Source organism: Sus scrofa, chromosome 1 (genome assembly GCF_054392235.1).
Source record: "Sus scrofa isolate SSC_HxYL_T2T_F1_AM1 chromosome 1, Sscrofa_HxYL_maternal_Yorkshire_Landrace_v2.0, whole genome shotgun sequence".
NCBI classification, from domain to species: Eukaryota; Metazoa; Chordata; class Mammalia; order Artiodactyla; family Suidae; genus Sus; species Sus scrofa.
In genome coordinates, this window is record NC_139383.1 from 106,740,307 (window position 1) to 106,760,029 (window position 19,723).

Sequence of the window (19,723 nt, forward strand, 5' to 3'; positions counted from 1 at the left end):
TCAACTTTCATGATGAAGAAACCAGGACCCTGGGTGTGAACAGCACTGTCCTTTCTGGCCTTTAGTACAATTCAAAGAAGAGAAACATTCTGATGTATGGAGAGAAAACATGGTTGGTGAAGAAGAGGGCAACTAGCAAAACCACTAGGGAATACACACTGTTAAAACAAGGAAGAAGAAAGCTCAATTGAGGAATATCAAGGGTTTAGTAAACTAAAGCTCATGAAGGAAAAAAAGGGGGGCCATGATTTGTTGTGTCTAAACATCAATGGGCTGCATCAAAGTAAGAGAAAACACCATGGGCTGCTTGGGCACACAGACTAGCTAGTTATCTAAAAAGATACTCGTGGAATGGTGGAGGCGGGAGCAATGTGTGGAACTGGTATGTTTAGCTATGAAAGCAAAGACCGTACATAGAGACAGATTTTAAGTCCAGTCAAGATTGTCTTGTGTGACATCATATTCCATCACTATCCAGACCAGGAGGGTGCTGATGATTGAACAAATGTTCAAAATATTTAGTTACTTAAAAAAAAAAAAAAAAGAAAAAAGAAAAGAAAGCTGTTAAAGGTACATCTGGACAGTTTTGGAAAGAGGTAGAGAAACCAACTGTGTGTGTGTGTATATATACACACACACACACTTTTTTATTTGATTTCAACTAGCAAGAGACTAGACTGATTGTTTTTCACTTTCATAATCTTAGTCTTGATGAAATTGACAATAAAGGCACAAATAAAGGGAAACTAAAATAATTTTAACAAAGAAGAAAATCTGGCAATGCGTAAAAGACAGATGAATCAAGCAAAATCAGGTATGGTTTAAGGTTACAAAAAGACCTAGATATTAACAATCTACAAATATATACTCAGAATACAGAATAATAAGGGTGAGAGTACAGAATAAGAATATTTAGCTTTCAAGAAAAATTAGGCAGATTTCCATATGGCAAAGTGACAGGTCCTGAGAGAGAAACTATCCTCCCCCCCTGCCAAGAATAAGACAGCTTGAGGGTCAGTACCAAATCCCAGGGATCTTTTTATTACTCAAAATCTGTCACATTGGCTACATAAAGAACAGGCATCAATAAATGTTTATTGAATGAATGTGTATCATAATGAATAATTAGAAAAGTCAAAAAAAATTTTAAGCAATAAAACTTAAAGAAAGAAAGGAAGGAAGCAAGGAAGGAAGGAAGAAATAGATATGGAACTCCGATACAGAATAAAAATGTAGCTGCCACTGGTTAGGCCAAAGTTAGTGGGAATGTCACCAGCCTCCAGTTCCCCAAACCAGCACTAAGGTGTGTATCAACCACTGTGAAAACCACCATTTGCCTTAGAAATGGGGTGGGCAGCGTGGTCATTCAGTTCTCATGTTGTTAAAATGAGGAAATTACCAGCACTGTGTAGAGGAAATCACCAGCATTGTGTAGAAGAAATTCTAAATGATGTGGCTAATTTAAAGATAAAATTCTACGGAGAGAAGTTCTTATTACCTAGAAGAATGAAAACAAACCCTATAAAGGGGAGGAAAAAAAAACAAACAAAAAAAAAAACCAGAATAATTTAGGGCACAGTGGAGAAAATATAATGCAAAACAGCATCTCATTAGAAAGCAAATAAGACCACTGGACATACTCATACAAAGGTAACCACCACCACCACCACCATGAAGTCAACTGCTTAAGCCTAACTGCTCAATAGAACAGGTGTTTCCAAAGAGCTGAGTCCCAGTTTCACATTGTACAGAAGAATCCCAGCATAACTGTAGAGATGTGATTCACTATTGAAATGTTACAGATGGCACTGTTCCATGTAACATATCAATGCAAGAATAAGTGCCAGGACTTTTTTTTTTTTAACCACTTTCGAAGTTTTACTTTGCCCCAGAACTGTTCCCTGACACCACAAGTTCTCAAAGAAGTAAACACTTCCAAAGGGCAGAGCCTTCACTGGTTACTTCCAACAGGTCTGATGGTGGTGAACTCTTGGGACATCTTCTCTATCCACAGTCTGGGCTGTACAAGTAGTGATTAGCGGGCAACAGGATGTCTGGAAGCAAGCAGCTAATCACTACAGTGGTTAAAATCTGCCCAAGGCAGAATTAAAGAAAGGGTTGTTGAGTTGAATGGTACTGACCCAGTATAAACGTTTTACAGTAAGGGCTTGAGCAAGAGGAAATATTAGTAAGAATGATACATGGAGCAGTCTATCACAAAATAAGGCCACCTTCAACTACTATAAACTGTAGAACCAATCTGATCCTCAAGTTTGGATGTGTAGAGGTTTAATACCTAATACATAATGAGTTTCCTCTAAAATGAGCCTTTGCATTTGACGCCATTTTCTTTGCCAAGAATGCCTATTTTCCCTTGCTCTCTACATGGCTGGCTCCTTTCTCCCATCAAGTGTTAGCTTGAGCATCACTACCTTACAGAAGCCTCCCCTCTGCTATGTTCTATCACAGTACCCTGTTTATCTCCTTCATAGACAAATAAGCTAATAAACTGTTATATCTCAGCAAAGGCAAGGACCATATCTGTCTTGTTCACCTTTACTCAAAGGCGAAGAAAGTTCCTGGCACACATAACAGCTGAACAATAAATATTTGTTAAATGAATAATAATAATAAAAAAGACTACTGCAAGTTTACAGGAACATGTACATGCATACACAAATATCTGAAAATGGGGACTATCTAGTAGAAAACAACCAAATGGTGAGAGTATTGAAAATAACACCTGTAGAGACAGGTGAATATGGTTTCGAAAAACAAATACCAAAGATAATCTGTCTTCAAAAATATGAGAACTTACTAAAAGGGGACCAGGAGTGGTTATTTTCCATTTCTACTGAGATGCAAACAAGAAATGCTTAAACTGCAATGAGTTGATAATAGAAATAAGGGTTATTTGCTGCAGAAGGGACTATCAGCAGAGCTTTTGACATTTCCTGTCATTGCAGAGCATAAAGTATGGTTGGTTCTAAAAGTCACCACATATTCAGGATTCGTTAAGAACAGCTCAAAATGCAGGTAACTATAAGCTAAAAAACTTGCTAAACTGTTTTCCCCTCAACTTTTAAAATTTGGAATTCATTACTATGTAGAATAACAGATTTTATAAATTTAATACAACATACCTTAAAAACAGATGGCCCTTATCAGCTGATCATACCTCTGCATTACTTTTCTAGGTATTTTGCAGAAGCGATTGCATCTACAAAAGGTTCACTTCATAATACAATCTGGTAACTAAATCAAATGAAAGTCAACTCAAAGAGCTCTAGGTCTGCTAGTGAAATATTTTAAAATATCTTTTTAAAAAGAGTGTTTGTATCAATAGACTGATTTTTTAAAAAGGATGAACCTATTGAAATAATTGTAGCATATCCCTGAAAATAACTATACTGCCACCTGTGCATATTTTATGAGGTGTAAAGACTGCTAGGTTGCACAAGTCTACTATTATCTGCTGAAATTGGAACTTGGTAAGACAGAGGGACAGACTTCATATGAATTCTGACTGTACCCCAGAACCAACTGGTGCTGGCAGTATCAGTGCAACCATTCCTGGCGATGGATATGATGGATATCATGCTACGCTGTTCTGGTATCAGGACAAAAGTGGAAATGGAGAACAGGGGTGGAGAGATTTTCCATAAGGTTTGCTTATAATGAGATTTAGCAGTAAGTGAACAAACACAAAAAGAATGAATACTTAAGACCCACTGAACACATTAAGGTCAAGGATTTCAAAAATTAATCCACTTTTCTTCCCCCATGAGTTTATTTTTGGTAAAAGGCAGAAAAATTAGTTTTTCTACAAGGGAAATCTGCTTCTAAATGATAATTTGAAAATCTTGATATATATTATATATTAAAAAAGACACACAAAAATAACGAAGAAGTGGGAATAACAGATTAGGTACTGTAACTTTATAAAGGCTTGCCTAAATCAAGAAGCAGCACACACACCTAATTTATGCAAACTAAAAATGTATAAACAGCACAATACTGTGATACTGGATCTTGATACATTACCTGTACACATAACTACTACTGTTATTAATAAACCTTCGGGACACCCAGTTTTATGCCCAACAAGACATCAGTAAGTCTTTAAAATCTTCTCTTCCTCCTTTATGGGAGGGTATTTCTAGACACTAATTTTCCCACCTAATATCTGAACATAGGAAACCGATTCCACAAGGTGCTTTAATTGATGAGACCTCAAGTGCTGTTTTCTCTCTTGAAGTTTTGGACAGTAAACATAAACAGTCCACGGGGACCACACACAAATACTATGACAGAAGAGTTGGTACATTAAGTCTTTTGATGGGACTTGATTGGTGACGAGGCTTTTATGACATGCTTGAGCAACGCACTGAAGGGGATCCCATCTGAGTTAATACTTTGTCCAACCACTGTAGAGGTCCATTCAGATGAAGTTCAATCCAGCAAGGAGTGCTTGTTACTGTCTGCCTTCTGTTTTAAAAGAATGCAAGAAAATCATCATAAAATTAAAAGAATAACATGGCTATGTAAGAATTTAGATAAATCCAAAGGCTACATACACTAAAATCTACATTTCTTTTGAACAAGTATGAAGTTTGGATACCTATTATTTTGATAACTTTTATCCTCAAAGTCTAACAAAGTACTTATGGATGGCTTTTTTTTTTTTTTTCTTTTAAACAGATGTATAAAAACATTCTATTCCCCTCAAATTAAGATTAGTAGGGTAACCTTATTATTTACCATCCAAAATGGCACACTTTAAAGTGAGAATGTAGTTACCATAATCATTGTCAGGGCAAGAAACATAAACCAGCTCTGCCCCAAACAAACTGGAATATAAAAAGTCACTCTACTTTATTAATCATCCACAGGATAGAAGATACTCAACAAATATTTGAGTCTAAATGGAGCAGGGTTTTAGGGAGTTTCTGCTGTGATCCAGCAGAAATGAATCTGACCAGGAACCATGAGGTTGCGGGCTCAATCCCTGGCCTTGCTCAGTGGGTTAAGGATCTGGCGTTGCCATGAGCTGTGGTGTAGGCAGGCATGCGGAAGCTTCTATTCAACCCTTAGTCTGGGAACCTCCATATGCCGTGAGTGCAGCCACAACTCCAGCTCTAAAAAGCAAAAAAATAAAAAAAAAATTTTAATTATAAAAAATTAAAATACTAAATGGAGGAGTTCCCATCATGGCACAGCGGAAACAAATCTGACTAGGAACCATGAGGTTGTGGGTTCAATCCCTGGCCTCTCTCAGTGGGTTAAGGATCCGGTGTTGCCGTGAAATGTGGCGCAGGTTGCAGATGTGGCTTGGATCTGGTGTGGCTGTGGCGTAGGTTGGCAGCTATAGCTCCAATTAGACCCCTAGCCTGGGAACCTCCATGTGCCTTGGGTGCAGCCCTAAAAAGCAAAAAAAAAAAAAAAAAAAAAAAAAAAAAAAAAAAGCAGGGTTTAAATTTAAAGTATTTCAAAACAAACCAGAACTCTGACCCAAGTGTATCACAGAATGTTAAGAGTTGAAGTTCAATTTTCCCTGACAACACCCCTTTTAGCCATATCATGCAGGCTTTTAACAAGAAACACCTCTATCTAGTACTTCAATAAAATGAGCTATCCTCTGGGAATCACAAATTGTTCAATGACATCCTGTCATTTCCACATACTGATTTTAGTTCTGTCTTATTTATTACAGACAGTAAGTCAGTAAGTCGGCTTGCTTCTTCAAGGTGACAGCCCTTCAAACATGACAAGAGGCCATTATCAACTCTCCACCTTCAAGGGATGCATGCTCACTATAATTTAAAACCAGGATGTGGTTTTCTGTAGCAGATGGTGTCAGTGCCCCACACTACAGCCTTTAGATTTTCTGTGCTCTCTAGCCAACTTCCAATTCTAGGTTTCTGTATTTCTGTGCCTGAGAACTTCCCTGCTAAGTCCAACATACTCAGCAGATCAGAAGGGCCAGGAAATTAACATCCCCCAAACAGCCCTCAATCATTGACACATGACTTGGCATTTACATGCTCAGTTTCCTTTCCCTCTGGGTGGGATAATTTTGTGTATTCTTTACAGTTTTCCAAAGTTTTCCTAAGGGAGTAGCTCTAGTGACCCACCCACCACAGCTGATGGCTTAAGAATGGTACTGGCTGCCTTCCCTCCCCCACCTCCCTCCCTACTTCCTCCTTCCTTACCAGTGAGCCCTCCATTTCCCAAATAAACTCTGTGCATGCAAACCCTCGGCTCAGAGTCTGAGACACACATTATCTGTCCCCTACCTGTTTACATGCTTCAATACTAGTTCACTTAATGAGACACAGTTCTCAATTAATTATGAATTCATACATCTGTATTTCCTACTTACTACACTTTCTGATTTTTATTCGGGCAATCAAGCTGGCACTAAAGAAACTGAAAAAGTTTTGGAAATCCAACCTTTAGCTCTATCTCCTCAACTCCAGTGTCATTAAGGATAAAAGTTTCCACAGTTCACAGATATATGGGTATCTGAGTTATTTTGATCTGTACATGTTAAAGGAAACTACTTTATTATCCAAAGTCGATGTAAACTAACTCCATCATCCATGAAAACACACTGTATATTACTGCTCCTCTTAACTATAGATTTAAAATTATCTCTGGATTAAGAACAGCACGGTCCGCAGTAAACAAAGGGCAGTATCCCTAATCAAAACTGGTCTTAGAGTTCCCGTCATGGCCCAGTGGAAATGAATCTGACTAGGAACCAGGAGGTTGCAGGTTCGATCCCTGGCCTTGCTCAGTGGCTTAAGGATCCAGCACTGCCATGAGCTGTGGTGTAGGATGCAGATGCGGCTTGGATCCCACATTGCTATGGCTCTGGTGTAGGCTCGAGGCTACAGCTCTGATTGCACACCTAGCCTGGGAATCTCTGCATGCCGCTGGGGCGGCCCCAGAAAAGGCAAAAAGACAAAAAAAAAAAAAAAAAAAAAAAAAAGACAGGGAAAAAACAAACAAAACAAAACAAAAAAATTGGTCTTAAGAGGAGACCCGCATGGAGTTCCTGTCGTGGCGCAGTGGTTAAGGAATCCAACTAGGAGTCATGATGTTGTGGGTTCAATCCCTGGCCTTGCTCAGTGGGTTAAGGATCTGGTGTTGCCATGAGCTGTGGTGTAGGCTGGTGGCTACAGCTCAGGTTAGACTCCTAGCCTGGGAACCTCCATCTGCCGTGGGAGTGGACCTAGAAAAGGCAAAAAGACAAAAAAAAAAAAAGAAAAAAAAAAAAAAAAAAGAAACCCACAGATAGATAAGGAATTCTCCCTGATCTCTTCAGTTCATAGTTAATTCTACCCAATCTCTACCATTCTGCAACATTCTAATCTTTTAAAGGAAAAAAAGAGTCTGACCTAATAAACTGGTATCAGATAATACTAGCTGAATCTAATTTTGCTACATCCCATTGGTTTTGGAGTGTCGTATCTTTGTTGTCATTTGCTTCTAGGTATTTTTTAATTTCCTCTTTGATTTCTTCAGTGATCCACTGGTTGTTTAGTAGCATGTTGTTTAGTCTCTAGCTGAATCTAATTTTAATATCAACTCAATCCAGCAGAAGAAAAATTCACCATTCTTTAAAGTTATTGCACCTCAAAAGGGAAATGATTAAAACAAAAGAGAACTATGACAAAGTAAAAAAAAAAAAAAAAAGAATTCTTCTACTAACATAACTGGGACAAAATAGTGACAAGTCTTCATTCTAGGATATAAATATGTAACACACAATAGAGTTTATGAAGTATGCAAAACAGTATATCTCAAATTTTACCACTTTGAAAGTCATACAGGGAATCAAGTCTAAATGAAATGAAATAAATTCTAAAGAAGGTCCCAAACTGCTGATGAAACAGAAGTACTATTACTATACTATGTAAATATCTTAAGCAGATGTTCAGAGTCAGTAATGTGAATTGGAGAGAGACTAAGTATTTTGCTTACAGTTTCATTTAATACGCTGATGAAGTCTTCCCTTCTTTGAGGTGGAGTCCAATCAATTGTTTTATTTAGCAATAACCTATTCTATCTTATCCCCTGAGGACAGATTAGCTTTCGTAAATCTCAATTGTGTAACTGCTACTACCATCTTTAGAGTCAAGGAGAGCTTTCCTCAAGTTTCCTCTCTACCACTCAGAATGTGCCCTTGGGCAAATTTTCAAATCTCTTCTAAGGCTATTTCCAAATAAATATTAGTTTGGACAATTTTTTTAACCTACAAAGATTACAACCTTATATAAAAAGTATAAAAACAACAGAAATTCCTAGCCTTGCTGAAAGCCCTGAGACACTGCATTTACAACACAGCATGGGAGTTCTGTCGTGGCTCAGCAGTTAACGAATCCGACTAGGAACCACAAGGTTGTAGGTTCCATCCCTAGCCTCGCTCAGTGGGTTAAGGATCTGGCATTGCCATGAGCTGTGGCTGGCGGCTACAGCTCCGATTAGACCCCTAGCCTGGGAACCTTCATATGCCACAGGTGCGGCCCTAGAAAAGAAAAAAAAAAAAAAAAAAAAACACCACAGCATGGTGCCTGGTACCTAACTTTACTGAACATTGAACATTATTGAATAATGTTCCGCCTTTTAACATTATATTGAAGTCATTTCAACTTATCCAGCCAGTGTTATCTTTCTTTACTTTCTATGCTCCAGTCAATCCGAACTGTATTGCTAAGATCATCATTTGCCACCCCCTCAAACCTGTGACTACTGAAACCCTGGGCATCGCTTAAAACCCAGATCCCATGCCGACTGCATCTCCCGCAGCCTCAGAAACACATCCCTCCTTCCATGAACTGACAGAATCCTTCAAATACGCCCTTTGTGGTATTTAACACTCTGCATTCTGTTACAGTGCCCGTCTGCACACGTTTTAATTCTATGTTCTATAACGACAGCACAGGAATTTGCCGTAGTTTTGAAACTGAGAAGCCTCCAACTTTCTTTTGTTATTTTATATACAAAGAGCTGCTGATTACATAAACCTCCATGGGAAAAAAAAAAAAAAATACACCTGAACTTAAGAAGATACAAAGAAGGGAAGAAAAAAGAATTACACTGTGGAGATTAAGAACTGAAGATGTATTTCCTACCGGTATTCTGCTCCCCAGCCTTTCACAAAACTCATTCTTATGGTGCACATTCTAGTTAGCTGATACACGGCTTCAAAACCCTGATTAACGGACTGAGCCAGAAGAGCAGCAAATTCCTGGTTATTGAAGATCTTCAGATTACAGCCTATGGTTGAAAAAAGTAAAAAAATAAATTAAAAAAAATTGTATAAAGGGATATTACTCTAAGAAAATAATTTTAAAAGAGCCACAGATATTAGAATATGAGCATTCAAATCACTGCCCGACTCCTAAATTAACAGAAGCTAGAAACACTTGGCAAATTGATAGGATAGATTTATTTACATTGTTGTATCCGTACCTGGTGGGATTTTACACACTGTTGCAGGGTGCCAGCCGTACCTCTGGTTACAGTTGGGGCTCTGCACAAAGATTGCACTGTCACTTAGGCACTCAGCAAAAACTTCACCGCCTATGTAATATAAGCGCACTCCTCTTCCTAAAACAAAATACATACGTCATTAACTTTACAATATTTAATATTTCACCATGACTTTGGGAGAGTCTTCTAAAATGATATATTTTGATGACCTATTCCATTGGTATGCTTTTCTGAAATCTAACTTTGAAACATACCACTGTATACTTTTTCAAGTATTTTTTTAAATAATGATTTTATTGATTTGTAAAACTAATACATGCTGATCAAAAGTACTTAATATAGAAAAGTGCATGGATAGTAAATACTTTCATAGAAATTATTATTTTTTATTTTTATTGGATTTGGAAATATATTCTTTTTTTATTACTCAAATGAATTTACCACATCTGTAGTTTATTATTTTTTAAATAAGTTAAAGAAAATGAATTACTTTGAAGGAAGTAACTAATGTCTCAACAAATATGCCTTCATTATAACAAACAGTATTTCCTTAAAGATCTCACTAAGGTTAAGAAAAAAAGGTAATAAAAATTATCAAGAGGTTAGAGTCATTTGCCTCTTTTTAAAACTATATATACTATGGTAGCAACCAGATCTCCATACAAGCAGAATTAGGTTAGAAAAAAAATTTTATGGGAACATTTTTTTTTTTTTTTGTCTTTTTGCTATTTGGGCCACTCCCGCGGCATATGGAGGTTCCCAGGCTAGGGGTCGAATCGGAGCTGTAGCCGCTGGCCTACGCCAGAGCCACAGCAACTCGGGATCCAAGCCGCGTCTGTAACCTACACCACAGCTCACGGCAACGCTGGATCGTTAACCCACTGAGCAAGGGCAGGGACCGAACCTGCAACCTCATGGTTCCTAGTCGGATTCGTTAACCACTGCGCCACGATGGGAACTCCTATGGGAACATTTCAATATACTTCTTTCAGAATTTGACAAATCAAATATATACAAATACTAGGGACATAGGATTTAAAAAAAAAAAGAAAAAAAAACACTGTGAAAAGCAATTCTAAGGTCTCAAATCAACTGACTCCAAGAAACTATCTTTGGTGGGCCTGACTTAATCAGGTAACAGTCCTTAAAAGAGACTGGGCTGGCCCTGGTGAAAGTGATTCAAAGAGAGTGAGAAGGATCCAACATTTCACTGCTGAACTTGAAGGTGGAGGGGGCCATGTGGAAAGGAATGCAGGTGGCCTCTAGTTGCTGGGAGCAGCCTCTAGCTGACAATCTACATGAAATGGGAATCTCAGTGCTACAACTTCAAGGAAGTGAACTCTGCAGTAATCACCTGTGAGCTTGGAATAGGACTTCAAGCTCCAGATGAGAACACAGCCCATCTCACACCTTGATTTCCTCTTGTGAGACCCTGAGGAGACTCCTAACCCACAGAAACTGTGAAATAATAAATTTCTGCGGTTTGTAGGCTGGTAAGTGTGTGGTAATATGTTATGCAGCAAAAGGAAATTAATAAAACAATCAACAAGCTAAATTTAATGCATATATACAGAACCTGGTGCCCTCTTCTCTTAATGACTACAGAATACTTTTTTTTTTTTTTTAAAGTGTGCACTTGACCATCAGGAAAACATTAAGTCCAAAAAGTAGAGATTTTTCAGGCCATATCCTCTGATCAAAATCATCCAATAAACTAGAAATCAAAAGTAAAAAAGACCATCTAATCATTGCAGCATCTAAAATTTTGTAGAGAAGTATAATTAAGAGAGGGTAAACCCTCTATTAAATTTGTATGTGGAACCCTAATCAAAACACAGAAAAATCAGAATTATTTTAGTTATAATACAGTGGGTATTTAGGGGCCTTCCTCATCTGCAAGACACCTGAGTACCTTAATAAGATTATATGAAATTTATACCTTAGCCAAGATTTGGGAAATTCCACACAGAGCCAACTAACTGTCCTCTGAAGTCACGAGCACTGTGCAATATCACACTAAATCTTTTTTTCCTTTTTAGGGCTGCACTTGCAGCATATGGAGGTTCCCAGGCTAGGGGCTGAATCGGAGCTATAGCTGTCAGCCTACGCCACAGCGACAGCAACACGGGATCCAAGCCACGTCTGCGACCTACACCACAATGCCGGATCCTTAACCCACAACCTCATGGCTCCGAGTTGGATTCATTTCAGCTGTGCCAGGACAGGAACTCCCGCACTAACTCTTTATCAGCATTGTAACTCAGGAGGTGATGGTTAACTAAATGAAATCAGAAGTAAATTATTATTAAAAGAAGTTAGTTTAAGGTGATGAGAACTAGTTCAGTTATTTTAGTAGCACTCAAACTGCTTTTACCTCAATGTCAAAAAAAATACCAAAGACCCCAAAGAATTGTTTATGTGGATTACATCTATGGAAACTCCATATTACATGTTAAAACTGAGATTTAAAAAAATTTATTAATTCATCTGAAAATAAAAGTAATAAATTCAGTATATATTAATATAAACAAGTTTATGAAAAATTAACTATTTTCCAAAGCAAGAGAAGAAGTAGTGGGAAGAGTAGCAATGTTTTAGATTTTTGCAAATCTCCTTAATGTCTGGCTGAAGAGAGCAGAATTCTCAGCAGACTCTACATTTAATTTTTTTGCTCGACTTTAAGCCTTGTAGACTCTGGATTACAGTCACGAAGGAAACAAGAGTAAAAACGGCAAAGAACGTCTTTATATCATTATAAAAATAGTTTTCACCTCACAAACTTGCTGCAAGGGTGCCTGGGACGACCACATTTTGAGATCCTCTGAATTATTTTTGAACTATATTAAATGGTAGTTCTTGTTTCAGTATCTTGCTTCAGATTAATAGTATGTAGATTTGATTTACTATATGAACTCATTGAAGGGGGAAAAACTAAGAGATGTAAATAAACTGAAAAAAAGTCATGATTTGTTGAAATCACAATACTAAAATCCGAACATGACAATTTTATGACTGATAGAGGCTCGGCAAAGTCAATATGTCTTTATTGAAGGACCTCTAGTATCGAGGGTACCAAATAAGGAGAAGCCCAAGATAAAAGTCTGCAGATGGAAGGATCACCAGGATCTATTAAAAGCTGTGAAGCTGTGCACTTAGACGTGACTAAACTTTAGCTGACAGAGAAGGCAGGCTTTTCTATACACAATCTTGATAATCTTGATGTGGTAAACCACATAATGCTCACATTATGAGTACAGGGTATTGGTATTTCACACAAGGGGAAAAAAAACATACCTATATGTCTTCTTGTCATTTCTACTGTAGCATTTCTGTTGACGTTGGAGAGTAAACCTAGGCAGAACCTCTCTGAATTGGACGGATCTGTGAAGCCATCTACGGTGAGCGAGGGCTGTGATGCATGGAAGGTCTCCCCAACCCTCTGGTTTAATTCATAATATGCTATTGAACACCAAAATGCAGGTTCTGAGTAAGTAACTGGCTGCAAATCTGAAGGGGAAAAACAAACCCGTCAAAGCAAGAAACGCTGTGGGAACCATTCAAGCCAAGTCAAGCCAAGAATAGACTGCGTATCATCATCTTTACATGTTCTATGCCAGCTACCCTGGCGACAGCCCAGGAGACAGGTTTAACATCCGCAGCACGAACATTGCTACTCTTCCACATTCCAAAGATCATACCAGATTTTCAATGTCTCTAATTTCCTCCATTTCGTTAAGTCGCCCAAATCTTCAAACATCTTTTTTAGACTTTATGGTGGATTATTTGTTCTACAAGTAGTTTTCCTCCAGTTGCATCATAGGTAAAATAAGTCAATTTGCATTATAAAGTTAATTTGGGGAAGGATAAAGTACAACGAAGCTGAAGCAAGGATTAATGAGTCAAAAGCCACAAGAAAAAATAGGATACAAAATAGGACATATTTTTGACACGTGTCTATTTTAACATGAGAGTCTCACTGAGATACCCTAGTTATAAAAATAGGTGACTCACACACACAAGAAACGGAAAGTAATAAAACATAGCGTATGCAAGTGGAATCAGAAAGTAATAATAAAACATAGTGTATGCAAGTGGAATCAGAATACAAATCAAGAGTATTTACATATTTCATGAGAAAATGAGGAGTACATATATTTAAGTTCTATAATTTTGATTAAAATGCATCATTGCGAATACATGGAAAAAAGACAATTTTGCAGAACAAATTCTGAATGTGTAGAAACTCAAGAGAAACTGTAAAACAACAAGGTAAAGGCCAAGAATAACTACAGAAGGCATCCACACACACACATTAGCTACTGCATATATATATGTATATATATCTATATAGCTCCCATACCACATGCATATATCTGTGATGGTGATATATGCATATATATACATATTTATACACACATATCATATTAATAGTTGCTATTACAAAATAAATCAGAAAATAAACACACCCATAAAAATCTAGCCATATAGAATAAAATTTTCCATGAATAATGAATTTGATTGCCATGAATAAAGATTATTAATTTCTTACATTCATATGTGCCAGAAGAAAAGTTTTAGTAATACTGAAGCACATTATCAGTATCAATTTTTAAAAAGCATTACTTTGAGCAATCACTTGCTTATTCACTGGGATCTCTTTCTTTATATACGGAAAATAATCACTAGAAAGGATGCTTAATTAAATAAATGATACTGTATAAAAACTGTAGGGGAAAAGTATTTGCAACTTACCCAAACTATGATTAACAGGGGAAAGAGTAGTAGGCGATAGTTCTGCTGGCGATCCTGAAACAAGGATTCAATTTAAAGTAGCTGAGTAAATTTTTCCAGAACTTTGAACCAAATAATAATAAATTGATTCTATCTGGTCTTAATTAATTATCACAAATAATACACAGACAATTTATATGCCAAGAATTCAAAATATACAATTGCTTTATGAAAGTTTAGTTTTGGAAACTTCAATACATAAAAGATACAAGAGGCCTGGCTTCTAGGTACCCTCTCCCAAAGGCATCAGTTGTCGCCGGTTCTTTGTGTACCTTTCCAGAAACATTTACAAACCATACAAGCAAATAAATTGTGTTCTGTGCCTCCTGCTTTTTATATACACATGGTAACACAGTTCTGAACTTTGCTTTTACACTACCTATTCTCTCAGAGATGTTCATACATTTCCTTTTTATTATCTATCTATCCATCCATCCATCTGTTCATCTATTAGCTGCAATACACTATAACACACTGTGATCCCATATTGAGGGGTATTCAGGTTATTTTCAATCTTTTGCTTTAAGAACCAAGATTCCAATGACTAATCTTGGCATTCTGCTTACTCTCAAATGTATCTGAAGGACAGATTTTAAAAAGAGAAACTGCCAGATCAAAGGGCTATCCGTCTCTAATTTTGATAGATTTTACCAAAACAGTTATCTATAGAGGTGGTATCAGTTTACATTCCCAGTAACAACATAAACAGTGAGGGAATGCTTATGTGTTATTGCTGATAAATGAGGGCAACATCTTAACAAATTTAGTTTTAACTTATATTTCTCTTATAAATGACACTGAGCAGCTCTATGTTTGTTTACATTTTATTTCCTTCCTGTGAATAGTCTGTTTTCTTTTGCTCAATTTTCTATCGTGAAACTGATTACTTTTCTCACTGATTTACAGAAGGCTTCTTATGTTGCAGGGATTAACAGTCCTTTCACGGATGGGATGCAAATATGTGGTCATCTGGCTTATGACTTTTCATCCCAATTTTGATTAAGCAGTATTAAAAAAACTTTTACGTAATTTAGTTTAACAGTCATTTTGGGGTATGTCACATTTTGATAAAACAATGGTGACTGGAAATTCCTATTTTACTCTTAACTTGAAGGGAATACTTCTATTCTTTGCCCATTAAGTATGATGCTAGCTTTGAGGATTAGCGAGATAAAATTCCTTATTTAGGAATTTTGCATCAACATCTGCAAGCAATAATGGTCTGCAGATTTTATGTTGCAAGTGCAAATGTTATGCTGCCTCATAAAGACAAGCCAGAAGCTTTACATCTTTTCTATGCTGTTACATAGCATTGGAATAACATTCTTTAATAGTCTGGTAGAATTCCTGTGTGAAATTGTTTGCAGTTAATTTTCCAGGGCTTACTCTAAGACATTTCTCTATTTCTTCTATGAAAGTTGACTGTCAAGACAGCTCTATGGTCTGGAGTCAGTTTCAGTAAATTATATTTTCTTAGAAAATGATTCATTTCTTTCAGTTTTAGGTAAAATGGCTAAATACAATAAAAAAAAATAAGGCAGGGAGGGGGCATACTCACATAAAATAAGAAAAAGAAGGTACCACAGACACAAGAAAAAAAGAATGACTGAGAGATTACTTCACTCAATTCCATGCAACTACACTTTAAAACATATTTGTTGTAAACTGTTAAATAAGCATAATTATAGGATAAATTTTGCTTGTTCATCATTATTCTCTACATATTCTGAGAAGGTCATCTAAAAATGCATGTTCTACAGCTCCCAAGCTTTAAATGCATAGCAATGGCAAAGATGTAGAACAAGGCCAGATGCCCCTAGGGTACCTCTCCCCTCTCCATGCTATGAAAACTGTAACATCAAATACCAGGCAACACAGGTGAAATGGCAACCCCAGATAAGTAAATGAATCAAGAATAGAGAACTGGAGTTCCTGTTGTGGTGCAGTGGTTAACGAATCCGACTAGGAACCATGAGGTTGCAGGTTTGATCCCTGGCCTTGCTCAGTGGGTTAAGGACCCGGCGTTGCCATGAGCTGTGGTGTAGGTTGCAGACTCGGCTTGGATCCCGCATTGCTGTGGCTCTGGCTACGGCTCTGGCGTAGCCGGTAGCTACGGCTCTGATTAGACTCCTAGCCTGGGAACTTCCATATGCTGTGGGAGCAGCCCTAGAAAAGACAAAAAGACAAAAAAAAAAAAAAAAAAAAGAAAAAATAGAGAACAGGTGATAATTATTTTTAAGAATACAGAACAGCCTTTCATGATGGAGTCCTTATGTTCTTTTCTGTTCCTCAGTTTGAAAAATCTGTTGGCAAGCCACAACAGGTACAACTAAGAAAGGTCAAAATATATTTAGAACAATGAACTAAAACTCACTGTTACTTCCTGAAGCTGAGATAAAATAAACAAAGCCACTATTAGAAATGGAGGAAACTGCCCAATTTTTCATACCTTTTAACTGTTTACTCTCTCTACTAAATACTTATTAGAAGTGATGAGTAGAGTCATAGCTCATTAATTTAGACTACAGGAGTTCTGTCAAATGTGACAAGAGTTAGAATTGTAGATTACAGAAAGTTCATTATAATCATATGTGAAATTTTTAGAAGTTTAAATTGAGCTAAAAATTATTAGTTAACAGAAGTCTTTAGGAATTTTTAAAAAACAGAGCCAGGATAAATGATGATAATCCTATTGGTTATTCATATATACATGCTGCTACTGAAGTCTGGGACTTCCAATTATGAGAGGTATTAAATAATCTCACCATTTAAAGCTAGTTTCTATTACTTGCAGCTAAAACATCTAGAAAAATTCTTGTGCCTGTATCTTCGCATACAAGTCTGTATGTATTTGTAGGATACATTCTTTTCAACAAGAATATGTTAGATTAAAAGGAATGTGAGATTAAATTTTTATAAGTATCAAAGTACCCTCCCCAAATGCTTAGTCCCACCAACAATTTATGAGCTAGTGTTTCTTCACAGTGTCATAACCTTTTGACATATAACAATTTGATAGGTTTAAATAGGGTGACTCTAATTACTTATATTAATTTTTATTATAAATAGTGCATTCATGGAGTTCCTGTCATGGTGCAGTGCTTAACCAATCCGACTAGGAACCATGGGGTTGTGGGTTGGATCCCTGGCCTTGCCCAGTGGGTTAAGGGTCTGGTGCTGCCGTGAGCTGTGGTGTAGGTCGCAGACACAGCTCAGATCCCGTGTTGCTGTGGCTGTGGCGTAGGCCGGCGGCTACAGCTCCAATTGGACCCCTAGCCTGGGAACCTCCATAAGCTGCGGGAGCGGCTCAAGAAAACGCAAAAAGACAAAAAAAGTGCATTCATGTTCTTTATGTCCATTTCTATTAAGTGCTATCTTTTTTTCTCAATTTATAGGTTTTAAATTTAGAAATTGGTTATTAGGCTTGTACATTTACAAACATTTCCCCAAGTTTTCTGGTTTGTTTCGGCTTATCTTTCAAGGTGAAATTTTTTTTAAAATTTTTTAAATAACACTTTTTTAGAGCACTTTTACATCCAGACCAAAATTGATCATGAAGTATGAGTTCCCGTATATGCACGTACACGTACGTATACAATCTTCCCTGCCAGCAGCATCACATACCACAATGTATAGTTTTTGCAACTGAGGAACCTACACAGACATCATTATCACTCAATGCCCATAATTTACATTAGAGTTCATTCTTGGTGTTGCAGGTTCTGAGTTTTGTTTTTTTCCCTTTTTTTTTTGGTCTTTTTGTCTTTTCTAGGGCCGCTCCCGCAGCAATATGGAGGTTCCCAGGCTAGGGGTCCAATTGGAGCTGTAGCCACCGGCCTACGCCAGAGCCACAGCAACACGGGATCTGAGCTGTGTCTGCGACCTACACCACAGCTCACGGCAACGCCGGGTCCTTAACCCACTGAGCAAGGCCAGGGATCAAACCTGCAACCTCATGGTTCCTAGTCGGATTCGTTATCCACTGAGCCACAACAGGAACTCTTGGTTCTGAGTTTTGAGAAATGTATAATGACGTATATTAGCCACTGTAGTATCATACCAAACAGTCACACTACCCTAAAAATCCTCCATGCTTACCTCTTCATCCCTCTATCCCCCTAATCCCTAGCAATCACTGATCTTTCCAACTGTCTCTATAGTTTGTGCCTTTTCCAGAAGATCTTATGGTTGTAATCATACAGTATGTAGCCTTTACAGATTGGCTTCTTTCACTTGTAATATGTTACTGTTTCATTTATTTTCATGCCTTTATTGAGCAGACTTCATTTCAGCACTGAATAATATTTGTCTGGATGTACCAGTTTCGTTATTCTTTCCTTCATTCTGAAGGACATCGTGGCTGCTTCCAAATTTTGACAATTATGTTTATTCATTTACTTATTTTGCTTTATTTATTTATTAATTATAAATAATTATTTTAATTACTTATTTATTTATTTATTGCATTTGCAGGCTGCATCTGCACCATATGGAGGTTCCTAGGCTGGGGTCAAATCCAAGCTTACAGCTGCCGGCCTCTGCCACAGCCACAGCAATGCAGGATCTAAGCTGCATCTGCGACCTACACCATAGCTCAAGGCAGTGAATTTTGGCAATTATGAGTAAAGCCACTATAAACAGCCATATGTGCAAGTTTCTGTGTGTTCAGAAAGTTTTCAACTCTTTTAGGTGAATACTAACGATCATGACTGCTAGATCGTATACTGAGAGTATGTTACGTTTTGTAAGAAGCTGTCAATCTATCTTCCAAAGTGGCTGTCCCATTCATTTCTAGTCCCATCAGCAATAAATGAGAAGAGTCCTTGTTCCCTCTACATCCATGCCAGAATTTGTTGTTGCCAGTGTTTGGATTCTGGTCATTCTAAAAGGTGTGTAGTGGTAACATTTAAATTTTTATTTACTCTAGTTTATCAATCTTTTCTTCTATTGTTTTATATCCTCCATGGTTCTTGCTCAGATTCTTTAGAAAATTCTTCAATGTCATGTCCTGGAAATGAAAGGGTCTCATTTTTTAAGTGTTTTCTCCAAATGGAATTTGTTTTGGTATGAGTTATATGTTTAATATTTATTTTATAATGTTTTGAGGAATATTAAAATTAGTTTGAATTTCTTGAGCAAAATTAATGGCAAAAATATAGATTTTTAAGTTTCAGTGTATTAACTAACCATAAATTATTACCATTCAAGTGAAAAATAAAATAGATTTATAATTTCAAAAGGCATATATGGAAGGACAGGAAGTTAAAGGCCTTAAAATCATTTTACCTTCTTTGCACTCATATTACAGAGACTTAAAGCATATGCTTTACAAACAATCTAATTTACCAAATACAGACCAATCACATTCATAAACCTTTCAAAAAACTGAGAATCATGCTGGATTATTTCTTTAAGCACACCCCTACCTAAT

At 37.1% G+C, this 19,723-nt stretch overlaps 1 protein-coding gene across 4 annotated transcripts in view; it reads right to left on the reverse strand.

The window, feature by feature from the left end:
- Positions 1 to 1,013: 1,013 nt before the first annotated feature.
- The window catches only part of SMAD2 (SMAD family member 2), a 90,430-nt gene continuing 71,720 nt past the window's right edge, over positions 1,014 to 19,723 (reverse strand). For 3 of the 4 annotated variants that reach the window (XM_005659448.4, XM_005659449.4, XM_021092635.2), the window contains 5 exons: positions 14,254 to 14,307; positions 12,796 to 13,008; positions 9,481 to 9,618; positions 9,141 to 9,285; positions 1,014 to 4,488 (listed from right to left, as the gene is read on the reverse strand). In XM_005659448.4, the coding sequence (XP_005659505.1) occupies positions 4,365 to 4,488; positions 9,141 to 9,285; positions 9,481 to 9,618; positions 12,796 to 13,008; positions 14,254 to 14,307 (674 nt within the window). In that variant the 3' untranslated portion in view covers positions 1,014 to 4,364. 4 annotated transcript variants of the gene reach the window in all.